This window comes from Osmerus eperlanus, chromosome 10, assembly GCF_963692335.1.
Source record: "Osmerus eperlanus chromosome 10, fOsmEpe2.1, whole genome shotgun sequence".
NCBI lineage: Eukaryota > Metazoa > Chordata > Actinopteri > Osmeriformes > Osmeridae > Osmerus > Osmerus eperlanus.
The window spans coordinates 11071390-11090806 of record NC_085027.1 but is presented as its reverse complement, the minus strand read 5'-3'; the positions used below and the strand labels follow the sequence as shown (position 1 = coordinate 11090806).

At 39.5% G+C, this 19417-nt stretch overlaps 2 protein-coding genes across 3 annotated transcripts in view; both read left to right on the top strand.

Annotated features, from left to right (window-relative positions):
- Window positions 1-1586: 1586 nt before the first annotated feature.
- gtf2a2 (general transcription factor IIA, 2) lies at window positions 1587-4418 on the top strand. The gene is made up of 4 exons (XM_062470893.1): window positions 1587-1804; window positions 2645-2749; window positions 3800-3926; window positions 4114-4418. Exons 1-4 carry the CDS (start codon window positions 1733-1735, stop codon window positions 4137-4139), a joined length of 330 nt encoding a protein of 109 aa, XP_062326877.1. The 5' UTR covers window positions 1587-1732; the 3' UTR covers window positions 4140-4418.
- A 1103-nt stretch (window positions 4419-5521) lies between these two features.
- The window catches only part of LOC134028147 (OTU domain-containing protein 7A-like), a 39398-nt gene continuing 25502 nt past the window's right edge, over window positions 5522-19417 (top strand). The window contains exons 1-2 of one of the 2 annotated variants that reach the window (XM_062471530.1): window positions 5522-5701; window positions 18745-18877. The gene's annotated coding sequence lies outside the window, so the exon portion shown is untranslated. Of the gene's footprint in view, window positions 5702-16259; window positions 16340-18744; window positions 18878-19417 lie in introns of those variants that run through there. The other variant, XM_062471531.1, reaches the window with a different exon arrangement.

Below are 19417 nucleotides of genomic sequence, written 5' to 3'. Positions count from 1 at the left end.
AAAGTGTAGAGTATTAAAATTTCTACAAATGTGTTACTATTTACATGAGAAGCATACATAAATGCTTCCAAAGACAAGAGTGTGAATGCATTCACAATGTAAAAAAAGTGTTGATGTAATTGATGAGCACTGTCCGATTGCTTCATAATAAGAAAATGTTGTCTCTTTATCACAATTTTCTACCATTTCATTTGCCATAGTGTGTTTGACAAATACTGTACAAAAAGACAGACTGTCATACTTCAAAGGATGATAATTATGTGTATTTGGTGAAGCCCATCAGAAGGAAAGGCAAACATATACTGCAGTCGGAACACACAAAAGAACTGGATTTGAAATGTTAGAGGATTATTCTCGATCTATGAAAGGCCCCAGTGATCTTAGTAACTAAACAGTGATGTTCAATTACAGGCTTTCCCAAAAGCGGGTAAGATCAATCAAAAAAGTTACCCCAAATTACAATATACTTATAATTAAACAGTTTGGTGTTGACTGTAGCCTATATCTCAGACTAGATTCTGTGACATACATGTTTTATACAAGTGTACAGAAAGACTTTTGTGGTGCATGGTATTGATATACAGTATGTGCTACCGTGCCCATACTTTTTGATATCTTATGTAATTCAGGTTGACACTGTAATTAAATGAAGGAAGCAGTTCCCATTTCCTCCATGTTTTCTCTATTTGTCATAATTTCCTTCTCTGCATCCCCCTGCCACCATTAACAGATAAAACTGTAAGGAGATATAAATAAGTTAAACGAACACAATTATTTTTTACCCTGAGAACCTGAATTCATAGATCAATGTTAATAGTTTTGGTTTATGTTGAGCCAACAGTCCCTCACTTTGTCCAAATAATTGCATTCCTAACTCTAACATATTTACAATGTCATTCCCTATATTTGCATTCTTTTTTTAAAATGAGAGACGAAAAAAAGTGTCACTTTGAATCTACTCAAAATAGATCTAATTACGAAACAACCATTTGTAATGTTGAAATGTTGTAAGTAGCTAACAAGATTCTACTTTAACAATGATTTATCAGGCTTTTTGAACATATAAATGCTTATTCAAGCATCTGTGGGCATGCATTTTTCAGGCTCTGACATCACTAATGAATAACTATGTTCAGTAAGCAGTAGCTTTGGCACTGTCCTATAGGCTACTGTGATAAAAGAAACTGATGAACACAGTTTAATGTTACGTTCATGCACCTTCCCATGACATATGATACAACTTGAAAGCAATTCTTTTAGTGACTAATGTCAAAAATTCTGACGGTTTCCTTTCATTCTGACACAAATGAATAGGTATGCTAGAAGAAGGAACTGCTGTTTAGTTTCATGAGCAATGTTGTTGATACTTTAGTGAATTGAGGCCCCTAAAACAAAACAAGCCCGTCGATGTGATGTTCAACCAAAATGCTTAGCAGTGGCAATCTAAAGCCCACTGACGTTTTATTCGTTGCTTATTGGATGTTTCTTATCATCTGCTCCCATCTGGTGGCTAGACAAAATACCGCATATTTTCAGGCTACAATACAAGTAAGCTAACTGAGTATGTTCCCTTCGGTGCTCCGTAATTTCAATTGACGATTGACTGTTCTGCGACCAGCAGACCAGACGCAACATTGAGCAAGTCATAAGAATAAACCCAGTAATTCAGGAGGGAATTGTGCAACTGCACAATTTATTTACCTGTAGTTTGGTAGTAGATTTATTTGTCACCATGGCATATCAGCTTTACAGAAATACGACGTTGGGAAACAGTCTCCAAGAGAGCCTAGACGAGCTTATTCAGGTAAAAGCAATGCTATATTTGTGGGTTGCAGGCTAGCTGAAGTTAGCCATTTTTTGCTTTCTACTTTACCGAAATTGCAAGGATTCGTTCAACTAATGAAAATCTGCTATATGCTTTACGACGTTTTTTTCTCATTCCCTTGAACGACACTGCTCGATTTTAGTTTAATTGTATAGCTAGCCAGCTATCAATGTAGCTACCCTGTTTATCTTGTGTAGCTAGTTGATGTGAACTCGTGACAGCTGTTGGGGCTGCCCCGCGGTGCATTAGCTTGGGTGGCGTAGCATAATTCTATAATTTCACACCCTAACCAATGTAAATCTGTTTTGTTTTGGCCACTTCTAACATGAACTGAGATTATTGTAACATGATTTGGCCTACTCGCTGATATTCCCTCATTCTTAAAGTTAAGGGTTTTAATTCAAAGGATGTTTTCTCAGTTCGCATGCGTTTGCATTTTTGAAGCGTTGTTGAAAGTTTAAGTTTTTCTAATGCTGAATATAACTGGATATACGTTCTGAATACAATAGTTGGATGGAGCAGCTCCGTTAATGCTTAGTGTGTGCATTAGTGTTGTTCATAAAATTCCATGCGAATGTTATAAGTCTATGCTAACATTTAGCGGGCCGCTTCACCCCTGTCATGCTAATGCCATGGACATGCCAGTAGCTAGGTGTAGTAAAAAAACTACCCTCTTACAAACAGAAAGCCACAGCGGTTTTGTCCTGTTCTAAAATAGCGTCCTTGTATAGCCTAAATGTCTAGGGGACCACTGATGTTATCATACATTAATATATATATATATATATTCTATTATTTTCTTGGGAATTTCCTTTTCAGACCCAGCAGATAACACCCCAGTTAGCACTTCAGGTTCTGCTCCAGTTTGACAAAGCCATCAACACAGCGCTTGCCAATCGTGTTCGCAACAGGGTCAACTTTCGGGTGAGTACTGCTGCATCCACCATAGGTCTTCTCTGATCTGTATGTATTTGAGGAGACTTGACTTGGCAGCAAATGGTTCCATAAACCAGATAAGATTACCTCTTGGAATCGTGGTGCAGATGCAGGCCTGGCCAATACATAATTACTGCCTGGTCAGACTTCAGTCTGCAACTTTTTGAGTAAAAAGAAGCCATTTAATTATATGACATGAAATCTGATTTACATTAGATTAACTCTGTCTCACCCCACCATCAGGAGCCATGATTTAAGCTTTCATGACATGCAAAGAAGACAGTTATGTTTTCGAAAAAAGCCAAGCTTTACTACACAAGTTAGTTCTGACCAAGTTATTTGGTTGTTTTCACTGGTTACACAGAAACATACAGAAAAATGTACATGATACAAAGTAGCTGGCATGCAGTACTGTGTATACTTGCACAAAGGAGCAAGGTAGTGTGCAGGAAAATGTTTTAAGACTGTGTTGCTTGGCAACATTCCAGTGCTGTCCAGTTGCAGAACTATTTGTGTTGGCGGAGCCAAATCAATGATTAGATAAACAAATGAATCATAATCTGTTTATTACTGCTAATTGATAAATGGTGCTTGTAGAACCGCTTTTTAAAAGCAATATCACACTAGTGTTCTTGCTGTTATACTGAATAGCAGCACCGAAGTGATTAACTTTGGCTCTCGTACATACCTATGCCTGGATCACAGCCATGCTGATGCTCAGTATAACAGTGCTCCCTCTCGTATGCTATTGTAAACTCACCCCTTTTGTGATTATTTGCACTCATTGAATAGGCTGTGTTTATAGATTGATGTTGCCTTTCCATCACGTCTGTCAGACTGTGCTAAATCAACTTTGAGTAAGTTTAGGGTTTATTCAAAACTATGCAAACCCAAGAGGATGACTACTGGGAAACTGGCCTGTTAACCTTTTGGGATTAGTAAAAAAGTAAAAACCAGCTCTTGAACAGTAAAGCTGTAATATGTATTTTGCTTCTTGCAATGTGTCACCGACACTATGCTGTTTTTCCATTCCTCTAGGGGTCACTAAACACTTACAGATTCTGTGACAACGTGTGGACGTTTGTTCTTAATGACGTGGAATTCAGGGAAGTCACTGATTTGGTGAAGGTGGACAAAGTGAAAATTGTTGCCTGCGACGGGAAAAGTACGAGCATTAAATTCCCTTCACTCGTTGCTATTGTTGCTTATGAGCAATCGCAATGCTATTGGCTGTGTGCCAAACATATTTAAGTATTTTGTGAACTATGTCTTAGAGTGCAAGTCGTAATACATCAAATGTGTTGTACATCTTTTTAAGTGGCTTGGATACTGAATGTCTCTTTTCCTTTCAGACACTGGCTCCAACACTGGAGAGTGAATCAAGAGATGCATTGGTCAAACTGTTACTGATGAAGCTCTTGTCACAGACAGGACTGTATATATAATTTATTACAGTTATTTCTGTAAAGATGAATACGTATGTGTATATGTATATATATACAATCTTCATCAAAGGGAGTGATTGTAGAATGAATGGACCAGACAATTGGCCGCGGGTACTACATTACTTTTTTAATGGGTTTTCTTAGAACTGCCTTTTCAGTTTAGTTAATGTTGTGGAGCTTGATAACTTTAATAAACTTTTATTTAAAAATAATATGTGGTCTTTTAAGGCATATCTGATATACTAGCCCATTAGTAATTACTAGTTTTATCTGAATTTGGATTTCACCCTGGCCAACACTCGAACCTGATCCACACACTGGAGGGTACTGCCAGACATGTCTCAGCAGAGAAACACATACTTTCTATAAGAAAATATGTTTCCCATCGTTATGACCATTCCTTCACTGTGGTCATTCAAGAAGTGTCTACTCACCACATTCCTTCTGGCTGACCAGCTGTGACATTGTACCCCCAAAAAACATGGACTGAAGAGGTAGTGAGTATGACTTGATATTGGAGAGAATTATCTGTAGATGCATCCTTTATCTACTTTATAATATCATTAAGCATATGGCTTAAATGTTAAGCACTGGAGAAATACAAGCTTCATAATATCTACAGATATTGATTGGTCCTAAGTGCTCTGAAGTTCAAGAGCAGCATTGGATCTGGGATGTCTAGTGCCCTACAGTGTTGTTTTACAATGTGCCTGTGAAAATGGGATGTTAAATAGGAAAACGTGTTTTAATATTAAACTGTTGTCTTTGAGATACTTTATTAAAGCAGCACATACTTCTCAAATACACCATGTTTATAATTAGAAGATAATTCCTAACTGATGAAAATGTATAGGCCTACGTGTTTCCAATTTCAGCATAAGCCTCCATTCAGGCATAGGCCAACCCAGAAGGAGGCCACATGATATCACGAAGCACTCCTGCTCATAATCAATTCAAAACGAGAACAATGCCACTGATGCTCAGCCCAACATTATAGCCACTCGAAAGCATGACGGCATTGTCTAGCTCTGTCTCCGTCGAACAAAAAGCGCCATCCACCGGTCAGCAACTATGATCACAACCTCAGCGATACATTTGAATCTTAACACAATTTTTTAAACCACGTAGGCCTATTCATCCCGAAGACAATTTTTTTAAAGACAATACTCGCGGCCTGGCATCAAACCAGGCTCACGTAGCCTCATAGGCTATTCCGGGAGTCATTTTTGAAGACCAGGCAGGCACTGTGAGGAAATTGTCAATGGCATCGATGGGGAGGGTGGATGCTGTTGATCCTTGACGTCATGTTGTGGAATGGATTGGGGGGAGTGACTTTGTGTTTCTGGTGCAGCAGGCGGAGAATGACATGAGGATGAAAGAAACAGAGGCAGACGGGCGGGCGGGCATGTTTATTTTTGAGGAAAAATAAAACAGACAAGAAAAGGGTCTATGGGGATTTCACAGTAAACGATGGAGACCGACCACTAACCAAACGGTAAGCATATGCCTGTATAAATCAGTAGTTTGGCCATAGTAAATATTTCATGTTGTCATCTCTCTCAATCACTGCAGACGTGACAGGTGCACCGGCATCATAAGATTCGATGTGTCCACAGCTTGTGTTTCTCGTGTAGCGTTGTTTCACATTATAGTAGTGATGTTCATACTGGATAAAAGAATTATGAGAAATACTGTAGGCTATCTGAATCAGTGCGATTGAGGTGATAATTGCCCAACTGAAAGCTGTTTGTAGCCTACACCATGGTATTGTTTCAAATAGGGCCATTTAATGTTATTAGGTTAGGCTATTAGTATTGGGTTAAGTGGAGCTATGGTAGAGAGTATGTAGCCTACTAGACTCATGGCCCAGTTCGATGTGGTGATGATTTGTGCCGTAGCGCTTCAATGGTAGCCTACAAGGCGCATAACCTACGATAAGGCATGTAAGATAGGACTTTGTGTACAGCATGCGTAACCTACATTTTTATTACATATTGCATACTGCAGACTAAATTCAATAGCCTATAATTTCCGATTTACATTTAGTCATTTACATTTAGTCATTTTATTGAATCTATAATGTAAGTAATTACCTAAAGCAGAGACTGAGACCATAGCCTACCATTGAAGTCGGTCATTAATGACAGGAATTAGTATTACAACGTAATACTAAGCAGTGTATGCAGACTGCAATTTATTAAGGTTAAGAATTACACAGAGGCAATCCATTGCCTGGCCTTAACGTAATTTTAAGATAATTGCTAACAGCCGTCTTACTACGATCCCTTCAAGTTCTTCATATTCTTCTATAATAGGTACATTGTAGTACCACGGGTATGTAGTGAATGTTATATATTTACCTAATAAGTACCATATATAAAGTAATAGTCCTTTTTGCCCATGCTGTCAATTAAGCTTCACAATCTGTCTGGCAGATTGCCCTTCTGGCTGACTGACCATGTATCTTAGACTTTGTTTAGGTTTTTTGTTAGACCCACCTCATTGAATGTTGTGTGTCTATTATTTGTAGTTTTACGTGACAGTTATATTCACAGCTGTACGCAGAGGCGTATGTAGCACTGGTTTGTAGCCACAATAAGGTACCAATTCTTCGTTGATTGTTAGGCCTTGATTGTGTGTGTGAGGTAGAGATTTCTCCTATTTTAGATATAGGCCAAGTCCCAGCTGCATGTACTTGTGGAATGAGAGATTAGGTATTGGGAAGTTCTCTTCCTTTGGGCTAGACAAAAAAAAAAGGTCGAAGGGATATTCATGTCTCAGGCAGACCATAAAATACAGAGGTCCTAGCTGAAATGTTTACACTTGTTAAAGGCTGACTTAGAAGAGTAAACAACATAACATGTTGAAATATTATAGTGTGAAATGATTGAGCTTCAGTGTTTGGACCTACATCTTACCAAATAGTATTATTCCAATTAAAGCACAGTAGGCTATTTGGGAATGAAAATGAAAATGTGTCTGCAAAACCAAAATACAGCAAACAGCTCATGTTCTAATGAAGTGTCTAAACTTCAGAACGTTGCCTCAAGATCTCCTTCCATCTCTGTCCACATGCATGTGCCAGCTAAAGATAACTCTAACCCATAAATACAGCACATAGTCTATCTTTACTCTCATGGTGGTACAGATAGGGTTGTATAACAGGTGTACAAGCACCTGACTGGACAGCACACTTCTGAGCCTGGGGAGCAGAACACAAACTGCCTAAGTGTGCTACTTCTGGGCTAAGCTCAGTCTAAACTGCTGTGCTGTGGACACGGAAGCCTCGGGGACACCGTTTGGCCATTGATCCGACATTACAGTGAATTCTAGCTCTGAGGCTCCTAGTTCCACCAAAAACACCCACTGGAATAAGACATTGTGGCTTTTCAATGGGGTCTGCGTTGGGTAATTGTGGCTGAACAATTCTGGACCCCTTGTGAATAGTTCAAGTGAACGGGTCCACAACTCTGCAGGAGATCAATTGAGAAGCATTAATGATTTCGGAAGACTGAGGTATAAGACAAGTTACAATACAGAAAATGAATTAATATTCCATTCCATATTCCATAAGCAGAATAGATATTGTATGGACCTGCACTGTACTGAAATATGGATTTTATTGAATATATCATATCATATGAATCATGTATTTGTTATTGTTGGTCAGATATTTGATTTTACTTCCTTCCAATTCATCTGAAGGGTTCAACAGACGTGTAGCAACTTGGAGTCTGTCTGATTCAAATCTCATCTGATTGTTTAAAATAAGTCCTCTTGACATGATTCCAGCCCATCTATTGGATGACCTAATATTGATTGAAGTCGAAAACATTAGCAAATGTAGAAGGATGTTCTCAGAGAGCATCTTCTGCTTCATTCTGTTGGACACATTTTTCTGGACATACTGTGTGTACTTTAGTTTGAGTTATGCCTAGCTCTTATTGCACATATTTCAATCAGGGTTAAGTGATCAGTATGGCTTCATAAGCCAGTGCTGGAGTATTGGAGATTTGTTGTTTTGTTATTGTCATACTGTCTGAAGGCACATCAGAATCAGGTTTATTGCCAAGTGAGTTACACAAACAAGGAATTTGCTGTGGTGGGTTGGTGCATATAATAAACATAGAGGTTGAAGTATAATAAAGATACATTGCACTGTATTATAAAATTGAACAATTAACCATATAAATGTGAATATAAAGAAAAAAATTTTTTTGAACATAATTAATTTGATCAAATCACCATCATGCATCTGTGCTAATTGAAAAAAGTCAACCAAGACGTCATGCAATGCTGCACTTTCCCTGCAAAGGATGGACAACAGGGAAGACGCAACAGAAACCAGTCGAAAATCTAGAGGTTGTGTGGATGACAACTGACCAAAGATGAGTTAGGAAGTTTTTCCAAGAGTTCTTGAGGAAGAGTCGAAGGCTCTTTATGGATGAAGGTAATATAGACCACTCTGACCAAGGTCAAGCAGAATCTGCAGACAGAGGTGCCATTATAGTGGTAACTGTAAGCTTGTACAGATAATGTCATTATTAAGTTGTATGTTTTGTTTATTGTTATATGTTTGCGTTTAAATTATATGGAGTCTTAGTCTCTCCATAATCACTCCATAATCTGCTTTCATCCTGAGATTATCATGTCACAGACATAATATCTGCTTGACAATTGCTGCTTTTTTGTGCTTTTAATGACGGGTCGTGTCCTGGTGGAATGAGTCAGTGCTAGAAATGTAACAAAATCATTATCATTACAGTTTGTTGAATTTAATTCGGCCAGCTATCTGTGTATTTTAGATTTGACGAGCAACTGTCAAGAAGGACATGATTTGACCTTACTATGTTTAACTGTAAGAGCCTGGACGGCCCTCATCCTGTTTTGTGGATCTTTGTGATCTACCCCTCACACCACACAAACTCCTTCCACTCAGTGTTCATTAACATGATAGGCAGTGTGAGCGTGTGTCCCCTTCACTGCTGGTAAACAGCAGGCCCAGCAGATTTGGCTTTGCCACATGTCTGGGAGCAGATGTCATCACCGGCCAGTGAGCTGTCTGCTCACTCGCCAGCTGTGTGTGTCTGAGCTAAATAGGTGGTGTGTGTTTGTGTGTGTATATATGTACGCGATGTGTGCTATGACGAGTTGGGAAGGTGTGCGAGCAATGCTCGCATGTGTGTTGTTTGTTTGGTGGCAAGGTACGTTTGAGTGTGTGTGTCTACACTTGTTTGTGTACACTTTACTCTCCAGTGCCCAGCACAGTGGATGGTGCTCTGATTACATTTGCGTGGGACTGCACTTCCCCTGTTGGAAACAGGCCTTGCGGTGACGTAGGACCTTCCGCTACAGGACAGCCTTGATGCTGCTCTCACCCACCCATCCACCTCATCACTGAATGGAGGAGCAAACAAAACGTTGTAATTACCTTATTTGGTTCTGACAAGAAAGAGAGAGAGGTGGTGGGGGGAGGGAGGGGGGTGAGAGTGAGGAAGAGAAATACACTATTAACCCTTGTGTTATCTTCGGGTCGTTCTGACCCATCAGTCATTGTGACCCACCGTCGTATTGCGACAACTTTACCGCATACAAAAACAAAGTGAAGCATTTTCTTTTAACCGTTGGGCTGTCTCAGACCCCCCACATTGCGAAGGTTAAAAGAAAATTATTTTTATTTGTTTTTGTATTGGGTAAAATTGGGTAAACACAACGATGGTTCGTTATGAACCTTTGGGTCATGTGACCCGAAGGCAGCACGAGGGTTAAAGAAAGAGAGAGAGACAGTATTATAGAGAGATAAAGCAACAGACAGAGAGAGACACACAGTAGTAGAGATGCAGAGAGAGATAAAAGATAGACTGTGAACGAAAGAGAGAGATGCTGAGAGAGACAGTGAATTAGAGACACACAGACAGAGGAAAAAACTAAGCTATAGAGAGACTGACCAAGAGAGAAAAAAAGCACTTAAATACCAGATGGTGTTATTAGAAAATGTGATGGTTTTATATAGTAATCAGCTATTTGGTCCCATAACTATGCCTTGACCATACCTTGTGGTTCTGTGTTGAGCTGAAGCCTGGGTACAAACATAACCCTGGAGAGGAAGATAGTCTTTTGCCGGGGCTCAGTACTAATTGTGTTAGTTCCAGATGGTAGGCAACATATTTCTTGTTACCTCAAAATTTCCTAACTGATTACAGGGTAATGACAACAGTTAAACAGTAAAGTAAAATAAAGTGCTACCCAATCTAATTTTTTATCTTTCAGCTTCCATTGCCCTTGAGGGACAATGCACTAACCCACAAATCAATGAAAATGCACTTTATGGTATAGATTTGCCAAAACACAACAGTGTTCTTCGCCTCCATTATTGCAGAATGTGATATAACAAAAAACAACTAAATTAAGCCTTAACAATTGATTTATACAGTTAAGTGACTCAGCACAACATGTCAAGTAATGCAACTGAGTTTGGGTAAGGAAATTAAAAAGAGAAGGTGACCTTGGTGCCTTCTCTGTGTCTGGGAGTCATCAAAGTGGACTCTGGGTGTGTGGGCCCAGGGAGAGAAGTGTGTGACTCCCAACACTTAATTATTGTATTTCTGGACCGACTTAATGAACTCTGTGTGTCCACAAGGACTGCACGGCTAGCTAAGTCATATTTCACAGTGCCTTCAGAGAGAAAGCTCCATTGCTGAAGGGAGTTCTTTTCCGGCACAGGTGCTGGTGAAGAGAGATATCCGCATAGGTTGGATGGAAGGCCTGAAATAAGATAGATTTAGGATTGTAGGAAATCCAGGAAGCTATAAAAATCTACTTGCTAAATACTTTTAACTCAATTCCAGTACTATCATTAGTGGCACACACACTGAGTACATTTTCTTCTGAACAAAGCAAAGTTTCTTCCTGTGCTTGAGGCACTGCTAAGAAATTAATTAAGCCAAATTAGTCCGATTTTTTCAAGGATGTCTTTTAGGCTGGGATGAGCCTATAAAACTCCTTTTTAGAATACTTCACATGGCATATTGTAACTTTGTTTTTTTTACATCTAGATAATACTTTATGTTATAAAGTGTTTAGCAAGTTAAGCAAAACTGTGTTAGATTCCATATTAGATAGACTCTATTGATAGTGTGACTGGAAATTGTGTCAAGGTGTAGCTCCTATATCTTTAGTCTTGGGAGTTAAGATTGACATACATCTATGTACACAGCCCCCTAAGGACTTAACCCCTTCTTAACCCATAAGAAACAACTCTCCCTTTTGAGAATGTTTAATATGCATTGAGGTTGTGGGGAAAATACTTTGCTCGGTCCCAGGGCCATACATAACACTGTATCTAGGTAAGGGTGGACTGCTCAGCATTTTTATGGAGACTTTCTTTTGTAGATTGTTATTGTGGCCTGATTTATAGGTGGACTCCCTCCTTGGAGATGCGCAAAGAAACGAAACTCCCATTCATCACCGTCATGGAGCCTCAGCAACAGAGGTTACTTTTTTTCTTTCTTTTTTTTTACAGGGGGACTGCATCCTGAAGGCTACATGTCTGCTTGGTGCCCACAACCTTGTATGTTAACTGGCATAGTATAGCCTACGTTGTAGGCTACTTTGTATCACATATAAGGATGCACACATGTAATATATACTGAAATGTAAATATATAGGCAAATATTTTGGAAGCACCTGGGTATTGTCTAATGTTGGGGAACACTGCAGGATCCAATATAATGATCTGGGCTAACTGAAAATAATTTGGTATCTTGTTTGCGCACTTTATCCGGAAGTTGGCGACACTAGCACCACTATGTGGTTAGTAATTTCGTAATTTAAATTGGTAATTTAACTGGTCCCAAAAACCAGTGAGGTGCAATGGTACAAACGAGGCTGTGTGAGAGATTGAGACAACCAGAATTCACAGAGGCTGAGATGGAAGTTCACCAAGATGGAAAAATATATAATTAATATTTTATTAATAATCTAAAACCACATGGGAGCAGGGGCATTCAGTTCATCTTTGTCTGCGGTTTCAAGATCTCCTGAGGAATGCAAAGCCAGGTTTAATAACCTCAGTAGGAGTTTAGAGGGATGGAGGCAAGAACGTCTAGTACCTTAAGTATGTACTGCACGCACAATACATTGTATTTATTGTAACGCTCCAACCATGTGAAGCATATAGTCGATGAATATGCAAAAGCTCCAATAAATGTGTGAATCTTCAACTGAACTACATACTTTTCTGGTAGCCCAATCACTTTTTGGCCATTCACTTACCAAGGAAGAATCAGCATTTAGGCCAAATGGTCCTTATCTCTCATCATGTTGCCTACAACCCTGCAATGTCTCCTTTGTAATGTATTCCTTTCTTAGCGTTGGAAAGGCATTTTCATGTACCTTGACAGCATTGATTGAAAGAGTATTGATATGGAGAGGTAGGGACTATGTACAGTTTGGCCAGATGAGCCAGGCCTGGATAATCACTGTCCCCTATCAGAGACCCATCCTTAGTTTTGCTCAGGAATACTACAAGTGATTTGGCCATTTAAAAAAAGAATGTGCTGAGCTGGGGTAAATGCATAAAGTAGACATGAGTGGCTAACCCCCTGCGTCGCAAATAACCTGAACATTTACACAATGGAATCTACTGTGATATATACAGATGGCATATGGACATAGTGCTCTATGAATTCCTGTGCTTGATTGACAGATTGATGGTCTTTATTGGAATTGTGGTAGTGGAACAAAATTATTTAGCGTGACCAAAGAGCAACAGTATAATAGCGCCAATTTGTCTTCCGATGTTAATCAAACTATACACCTACTTTATCCCTGCAAGTTTTTTTATCAATGTTTTGTTGCTCCTTCTGCAATTTGATAACCAGTATTAATTGAAAGAGTGACGGCACCCGACAGAAGCAACATCTCAGACTCTCACTGTTCAACGCTGTCTAATATTTCATGTTCGAAAGAAACCTTGTAGCAATATCCTTCAGAAAATACTCCTTGGATCATGCCTGTTTAGCTTTAGTCTGAACTGGAGTCTTGTGTCTAGAACATCATAAGCTGATGATAACCTTTCTATACAGTGTGTGAATGGTTTTGTGATTTCGGCTCGGTGCTTTTGAGCAATCATGGTTTTCATAGCCGTCTTTATCTCTTCTAAGCAATGTGCTGTAGCTTCTCTTGTGCCGACACTGGTTGTAGTGTAGATTGTATGGAAACCATTTCTTGTTCATCCCTTTCCCTCTTTACTGTACATTCTCTTTTTATCTTCTCTCCATCTCTGTCTCTTTCTCTCACCTTCTCTCTACATATATCTTTCGCTCTCCATCTCCCCTCCCCCCCCCGCTCTCTCTTTCTTTCTCTTCCTCTCTCCGTCCTTCCTCCATCCCTCCCTCCCTATTTGTTCTGAGGGACCTGGAGGATGCTGTGCAGAGTGGCCTAGCTCTCCCCCTGAGACCCACTGTTCATATCTAGGACAGAAAATGGGAGGCCCTGGGCCGGGCCAGCTTGCCTACATCTGTCTCTCTTCAAAGCAGGATGACGTTTGCCTGCCTGCCTGCCTGCCGTATGCATGTTAATGAGCATTTTTACTTAATCGGCCTGTAGCTCTACCTAGTTTAGTTTACTGGTGTTTAGTGCTGCAATGACATTGGTTGGATTTGAAAAACATATGTATTCACTCGTAACCTACTAGTTGACCTCCTGTTGACTTCAACCTTTGCAGTCATGAGACGGGATACTAGAAGAATTTATTCCAAAACACATTACTAAGATAAAATGCTATCTTATTAGCTAACCAATAAGCATATCGCAACAACGATGAACTCAAAGGGTCAAGTGTATGTGTGTGTGTGTGATAATGCTTGAAACCTGTCCCTCTTTTTGTTTATCCAGAAAGGATAGACAGAAAGGACGGCCCATCCACAAACTGTCTGAGCAGCATATGGTCCAATTCAATTTGGGTCCAGAAGACGATAAGATCTAAGGTAGTCTGTGGCACAGAGAAGGCAGGAGAGACAGATAAGGATAGAGAGTTGTCTTCCTCATTCCCTAGAGTGGATCATGATTGTTTAACTAGATTCAGAAGGAAATCTTTATTTGTCACTGTTTGACCCGTCTCATCCATTTCCCTTCTTTCTACAAAAAACTTTGGAAAGAGGCCGTCTTTAACAATGTCCTTAGTTGTAATGGTGTCTATTTTATGCTGTGTTCAACTTGGGTCATCCATTATGACATGTATGACATGACATGTTATTTTGATAGTATAGTTGAAGTGAAGTCAGATTAATTTCCCTGCCAGTCCTTTTGCAGGGGATAATGAACTTGGCCACAGTGAGATGCTGATCGGCACTTTTTAAATGATGTTGCTCTTCTTCAGAGCTTGTTCTTTCTCTGGCACACTGTTGAATAGTGTCTCACTATGCATCCAATACAGTACAAACATGAGTCTCAAAGGACCCTTACATTTTCCCACATGAGTAAGCACATAACTGGGTATGTTTGAGCTTGCACTGTTGTTGTTGTTAAATAATTACATATTTTTGTTCTTCATTGTGCAGACTGTGTTGCTGGGCCTTGGTTGTGACCGTGGGAAAAGTCCTCTGTGCTGTTGGGTCAGTGTTGAGTTTCAGAGACAAGATACAGAGGTTAAGACCTGCTTTAGAATATTTAGTGTAAATATATATACACAAGGTAAGATCTGATCCACTGCATAACTATTAAATCATGACAGATTAGTGATTCTCAAAGGGAAGTAGAACGTTTTCTTTTTTTGAGGATTTAAACAGGACTGTGAAGACCTAAGAAACCTGGTCCTCTCATGACATTGCTGCCAGAACTAGCATATGGGATTAATCCAAAAATGTAACTATTAAACAGCTTTGCAAGGGTCACCTTGACTGGGTGTAGTTTACATGCATGTACATATATTTCATGTTTATTAGACCTACTCTGCAACTGTCCAGAAAGTTGTAAAACTTTAGCACTTAGGCTTAAGCATTTCGGTCTGTTTTGTTTATTCGATGAACCATTGAGATACTCTAATGAATTCCTATTGCTGTAAAAAAAAGGACAAAATAGCCTCTAGGACTTGAAAAACCTTCTGTTCCATCTGCAAGCCCATTCAAAATCTGCTGTAGAACAGCTGTGGATTATGTTTTTTAAGGTTTGTCTTTGCTCACTTCAGAACATTTTGGGACCTGAACTAATGTTTAGCGGATATTTGGCACATCTTTGAGGACAACATGTAAATCGTTTGTCTTTGATGTCAAGTCTGTGAATAACCAATTTGTATGCAAATGAAGTACTTATTTGGCAATTCTCATATAATGACACAATTAAATTGTTCAGATTAAATATTGGATGAATCTTTTCTAATCTAGAAACTCATATTAGAAACAGGTTACCATAAAAATAAACCTCTTAATGCACAAGCAAGATAACAAATCAAGATCATTTTTTTTTAAAATATGTTACAGAGGCTCAACTCTTTTCCAGTGAATATTGAAGTCTGGTTTGTCAGGCTCAGAAGCTCTACTGTAGGTTTGTGTGTGGTTTATCTGTGTGCGGGTGCTTGTGTGTGTATACTGTATGTGTTTGAGAGTGTTCTGTGCACGTGTGTGTATTCCTAGCCTTCGCCCTCTTCTGGTATCTCAGAAAGAGATGTTACATCCAGAGCAGGGAGAGATAATGATGATTCACAGCATCCTGTGAAAGCACAACACCCCTACACTGAAAAATACCACAGCAGCACTACCAGGCTGTAGGAATCATCAGGATACTTGTTTGTTGTAGTAGCCTGTAGAACACAGGGTGAATCGAGTACAATGTGCACTGTATTTGGATCCCAAATACAGTGTATTCCCATTCTGACTTTCCGTCTCTTGTACACGCTACACACCATTTATCCAGGAGTGCTTGAGCTGGTTTGCATTGTATTGAACTTTTAAGACACTACATGCCTCGTGCAGAAGGCTTGTGCGTTTTTTTTCCACAACCTATCTACAACCTGTCTATTACTCTTACTTTTCAAGGTCTGCAACAAAAAGAACCTCTTTTTTGGACCATCGAGGATCTATGTTATGCCTCTGCTAGTACGGAAAGAGTCTGCATCCAAAAACATCCTCCTGAGGTAAGCAGGCGACTGGATTACCAGAATCCCCGTTTGAGTCTTTGCTTTAATTAGCACATTGTCTGAGATTGACGTCCTCATTGAAAAAAACTATGGAGGGAGGGTCATCTGATCGTGACTTGTCACCCTGCATGGTCACGATTGACAAGATGCATTTAGAGATTCATTTGGTTTGCCCCCATTTGCAGCCGGCTTGTTGCTGAGACAATAGCAGCAGCAGATGGTCAGTCAGTGGCAGGTCTACTCTCCTCACTATGTGGAACGCGGTCCGTAAAATAAAGGTGGTGTTTCTGCTTACAGACTTTGCCTCTGTAGTCATGTAAAAATGGGAACCTCAGATTGCAGAAATAAGACTAGAGAATAGTAATTCTGTCACATGCTTTTTCTTTTAGTTAACTGTTAGGGTCAGAAAAAGATGAGAAAACATTAAAGTGTTATAGAATAAAACAAGAAGAATTGTTCTGCTCAGCAGCAATTTAAATTGACCATAGTTGATACTATTATAAATAGTTTATATAACGGTTTTACATATTATACATACTATTCATTAACTATCTTATTCTACAGAATAAATATTCTATAATCAAACACGTATATAATTCTGTATGTCTTTATCCATTGCAGGCCATCTGTTTTTCAATAAGATTGATAGATTTATACAGATACTTTTATTCTACTTTACAAATCTGATTAATTAGCTTTATTTATGTCTCATATACGGCATGCAGTACAGGGGATGTTTGAACCTGCTACCCTGCTCTAACCACTACACCATCCCCTGAGAAAGCTAGGTGGAACTCTTACCTATTCCTTCGGGATCAATAATTGAATTGAGGACACATTTATGCTCAATCACTATTGATGTCATTACTTTCAGTTTTGATTGGTCCCAAGGGTTCTATCTTAGTCCTTAGTAGGTGACCCAGTTGTGTGGGCTTGAGTTGCTATGCTAGGCTGCTATGCCATTGGCATTTTAGCTATGCTCAGGAATGTGAAAACCCGTCTTTATGCAGCTCTCCTACCCACTGCTGTGCTCCTCTGGAGGACAGACACTTCCCTCTCTCGTCCCTCTATTACTAATTAGAAAAATCTGCATCTTGGCCTTGACAAATATCTGGATGACAATGCTGCTACTTGATAGTCGGACTATGGAGGTTCCCTGATAGCTATCTGATGCTAGGACTGAGCCTTCATTGCTCCCTTAGAGGGATCAAAGTTCATCTGCTGTGGACTTATATGAGAGACATTCCTCCCCTAAGTCGCAAGAAGTTTTACTTCGATGTTCAACGACAGTAGTAAACGGGGATATTCAAATGTATTCTTCATTAATAGACACTGAAGAGACAGACAGTATAATATAAAATCCCACCAGGATGTATTATCCTAAAACTACATATCTCTTCAAGTAGACTGAGGGGCTCTATTTCTGGCTTTTAACAATGTGTGCTTTGCCCCAGTTCCTTCATTGAGTGTCTTTCCAGCTCTTCTTCCTTCATGCTTTCTAAGGCTACAGAGCATTTAACATTACTGCATGTACTGTACGACTACAACTCTAAGGACAAAACACACAAAATGTCTCCCTACAAGGCTGATTTGCATCGACATGAAGAACGTTCTGCTTTTGTTTTGGAGGACGCTCTGCTGGTGTGGTTTTAAATAGAAATATTATGTAAATGTGTTTCATTTTGATACCCTGAAGAATATCAAAGAGATGTGTTAGGCCTTAACATGAACTGAGACAGGATGTGTTGTATGCTACACGTGTGTGTGCAGACATCAATACATAAATAACATAGAGAACAGAAGTTGTTAAAGCCTCGAAGTCAAGACACTTGTGTGATAAGCGCTCTTATCTGGTCAGCCACAGGGACACCCCTGCTTGTCTTCTTTGATGGTTTAGGTTTGTTATATGTGCTGATCTTTGAGCATCTGTGAAACCTTATGATACTACTTGTTAAAAGGGATATTCCAATATAATAGGAAGAGATTCAATTAGATTCTAGGCCAAAACCATCATTCACCATAAAGCCTACACTCTAGTTGATTTTACGGTACATCTTTTCTACAATGCAGTCCCCGGTTTTAAACAATTCAAGCTAGAGAGAAGAAACAATACTGTGTTTACTATATTGTTCCATGGTGTTATCAACTGTAGTATTGGCCGATGATGAGGCTGTTTATGTGTCCCTCCGTGTTTTACAACCTGCAAATGCACACTGGTGAAGGAGAGGGAGAACTACAAGCAAAGGGCTCACAACTGTATGAAGTGTGGGCAGTAAACAACACAATGGCTGTGTGCATAAAATGACAGCGGATGTATTATGAGTGTATTAGCGGCTGTATTACTATTAATACTCCAGTGGTCCATTTTTCAAGCCCAGTCTTTTGTGTTATCTTTCCTCCAGGCCTTCCGTTAACCAGTCTTCCCTCCATCCCTTGTACCAGTGAAATAATGGACTAAACTGATCTTCGTGTCAAACATACTGTAAGCATGCCCCTGAGAGGGCTGCTGAGGACTCCACTGTGATCAAGCAGAAAGTAAGTGTGCTGTTTTTAACATCCGAGAAGACTATACTAACAGATATGTTCACAAAGATCATCTTTTTTATTATGAGACACTCAAGTAGAGGATGGGTAATTTACTGCTTCAATCTACAGTTTCATCATTGGATACATCCTTCTTATATCCAAAGCACGGTCTACTCTAGACTGAACTAGCGGTTCTCCATTCGTCACGGCTACTAAATCCTCTCTGTAGTCTCTTCACCACAGACACAAAAAGCCTCCAGTGCGACAAATCTCCATCCCTCAGGGTGTCAGGCGAGAACGAATTGGTTCCCTTTTCTCATTGGACATGTAATTGGGTTCCTGTTGGGTTTTGGTGCTTGTTTTGTCCTGTTGATGCTTTCTGTTTTCTAACTTGAGTGACCAGGAAGAGTGAATTGTTTTATTTTTTTTATTTGTCAGTAGATAAAGTGATATAACCACCACAGATAGAGAGATTTTGGGTGGAAACCTGTAACATGTATATTTACAGAAAATCCAATTTGGCATGACTTCTTTTGAGAGTGAGAATAA

Excerpts from the sequence above, each read along its gene's own strand:
- gtf2a2 (XM_062470893.1), top strand. The coding sequence starts at position 1,733 with ATGGCATATCAGCTTTACAGAAATACGACGTTGGGAAACAGTCTCCAA. Across the intron at positions 2,750-3,799 it reads GCAACAGGGTCAACTTTCGG|GGGTCACTAAACACTTACAG; the intron begins GTGAGTACTGCT and ends CCATTCCTCTAG. Across the intron at positions 3,927-4,113 it reads TGTTGCCTGCGACGGGAAAA|ACACTGGCTCCAACACTGGA; the intron begins GTACGAGCATTA and ends TTTTCCTTTCAG.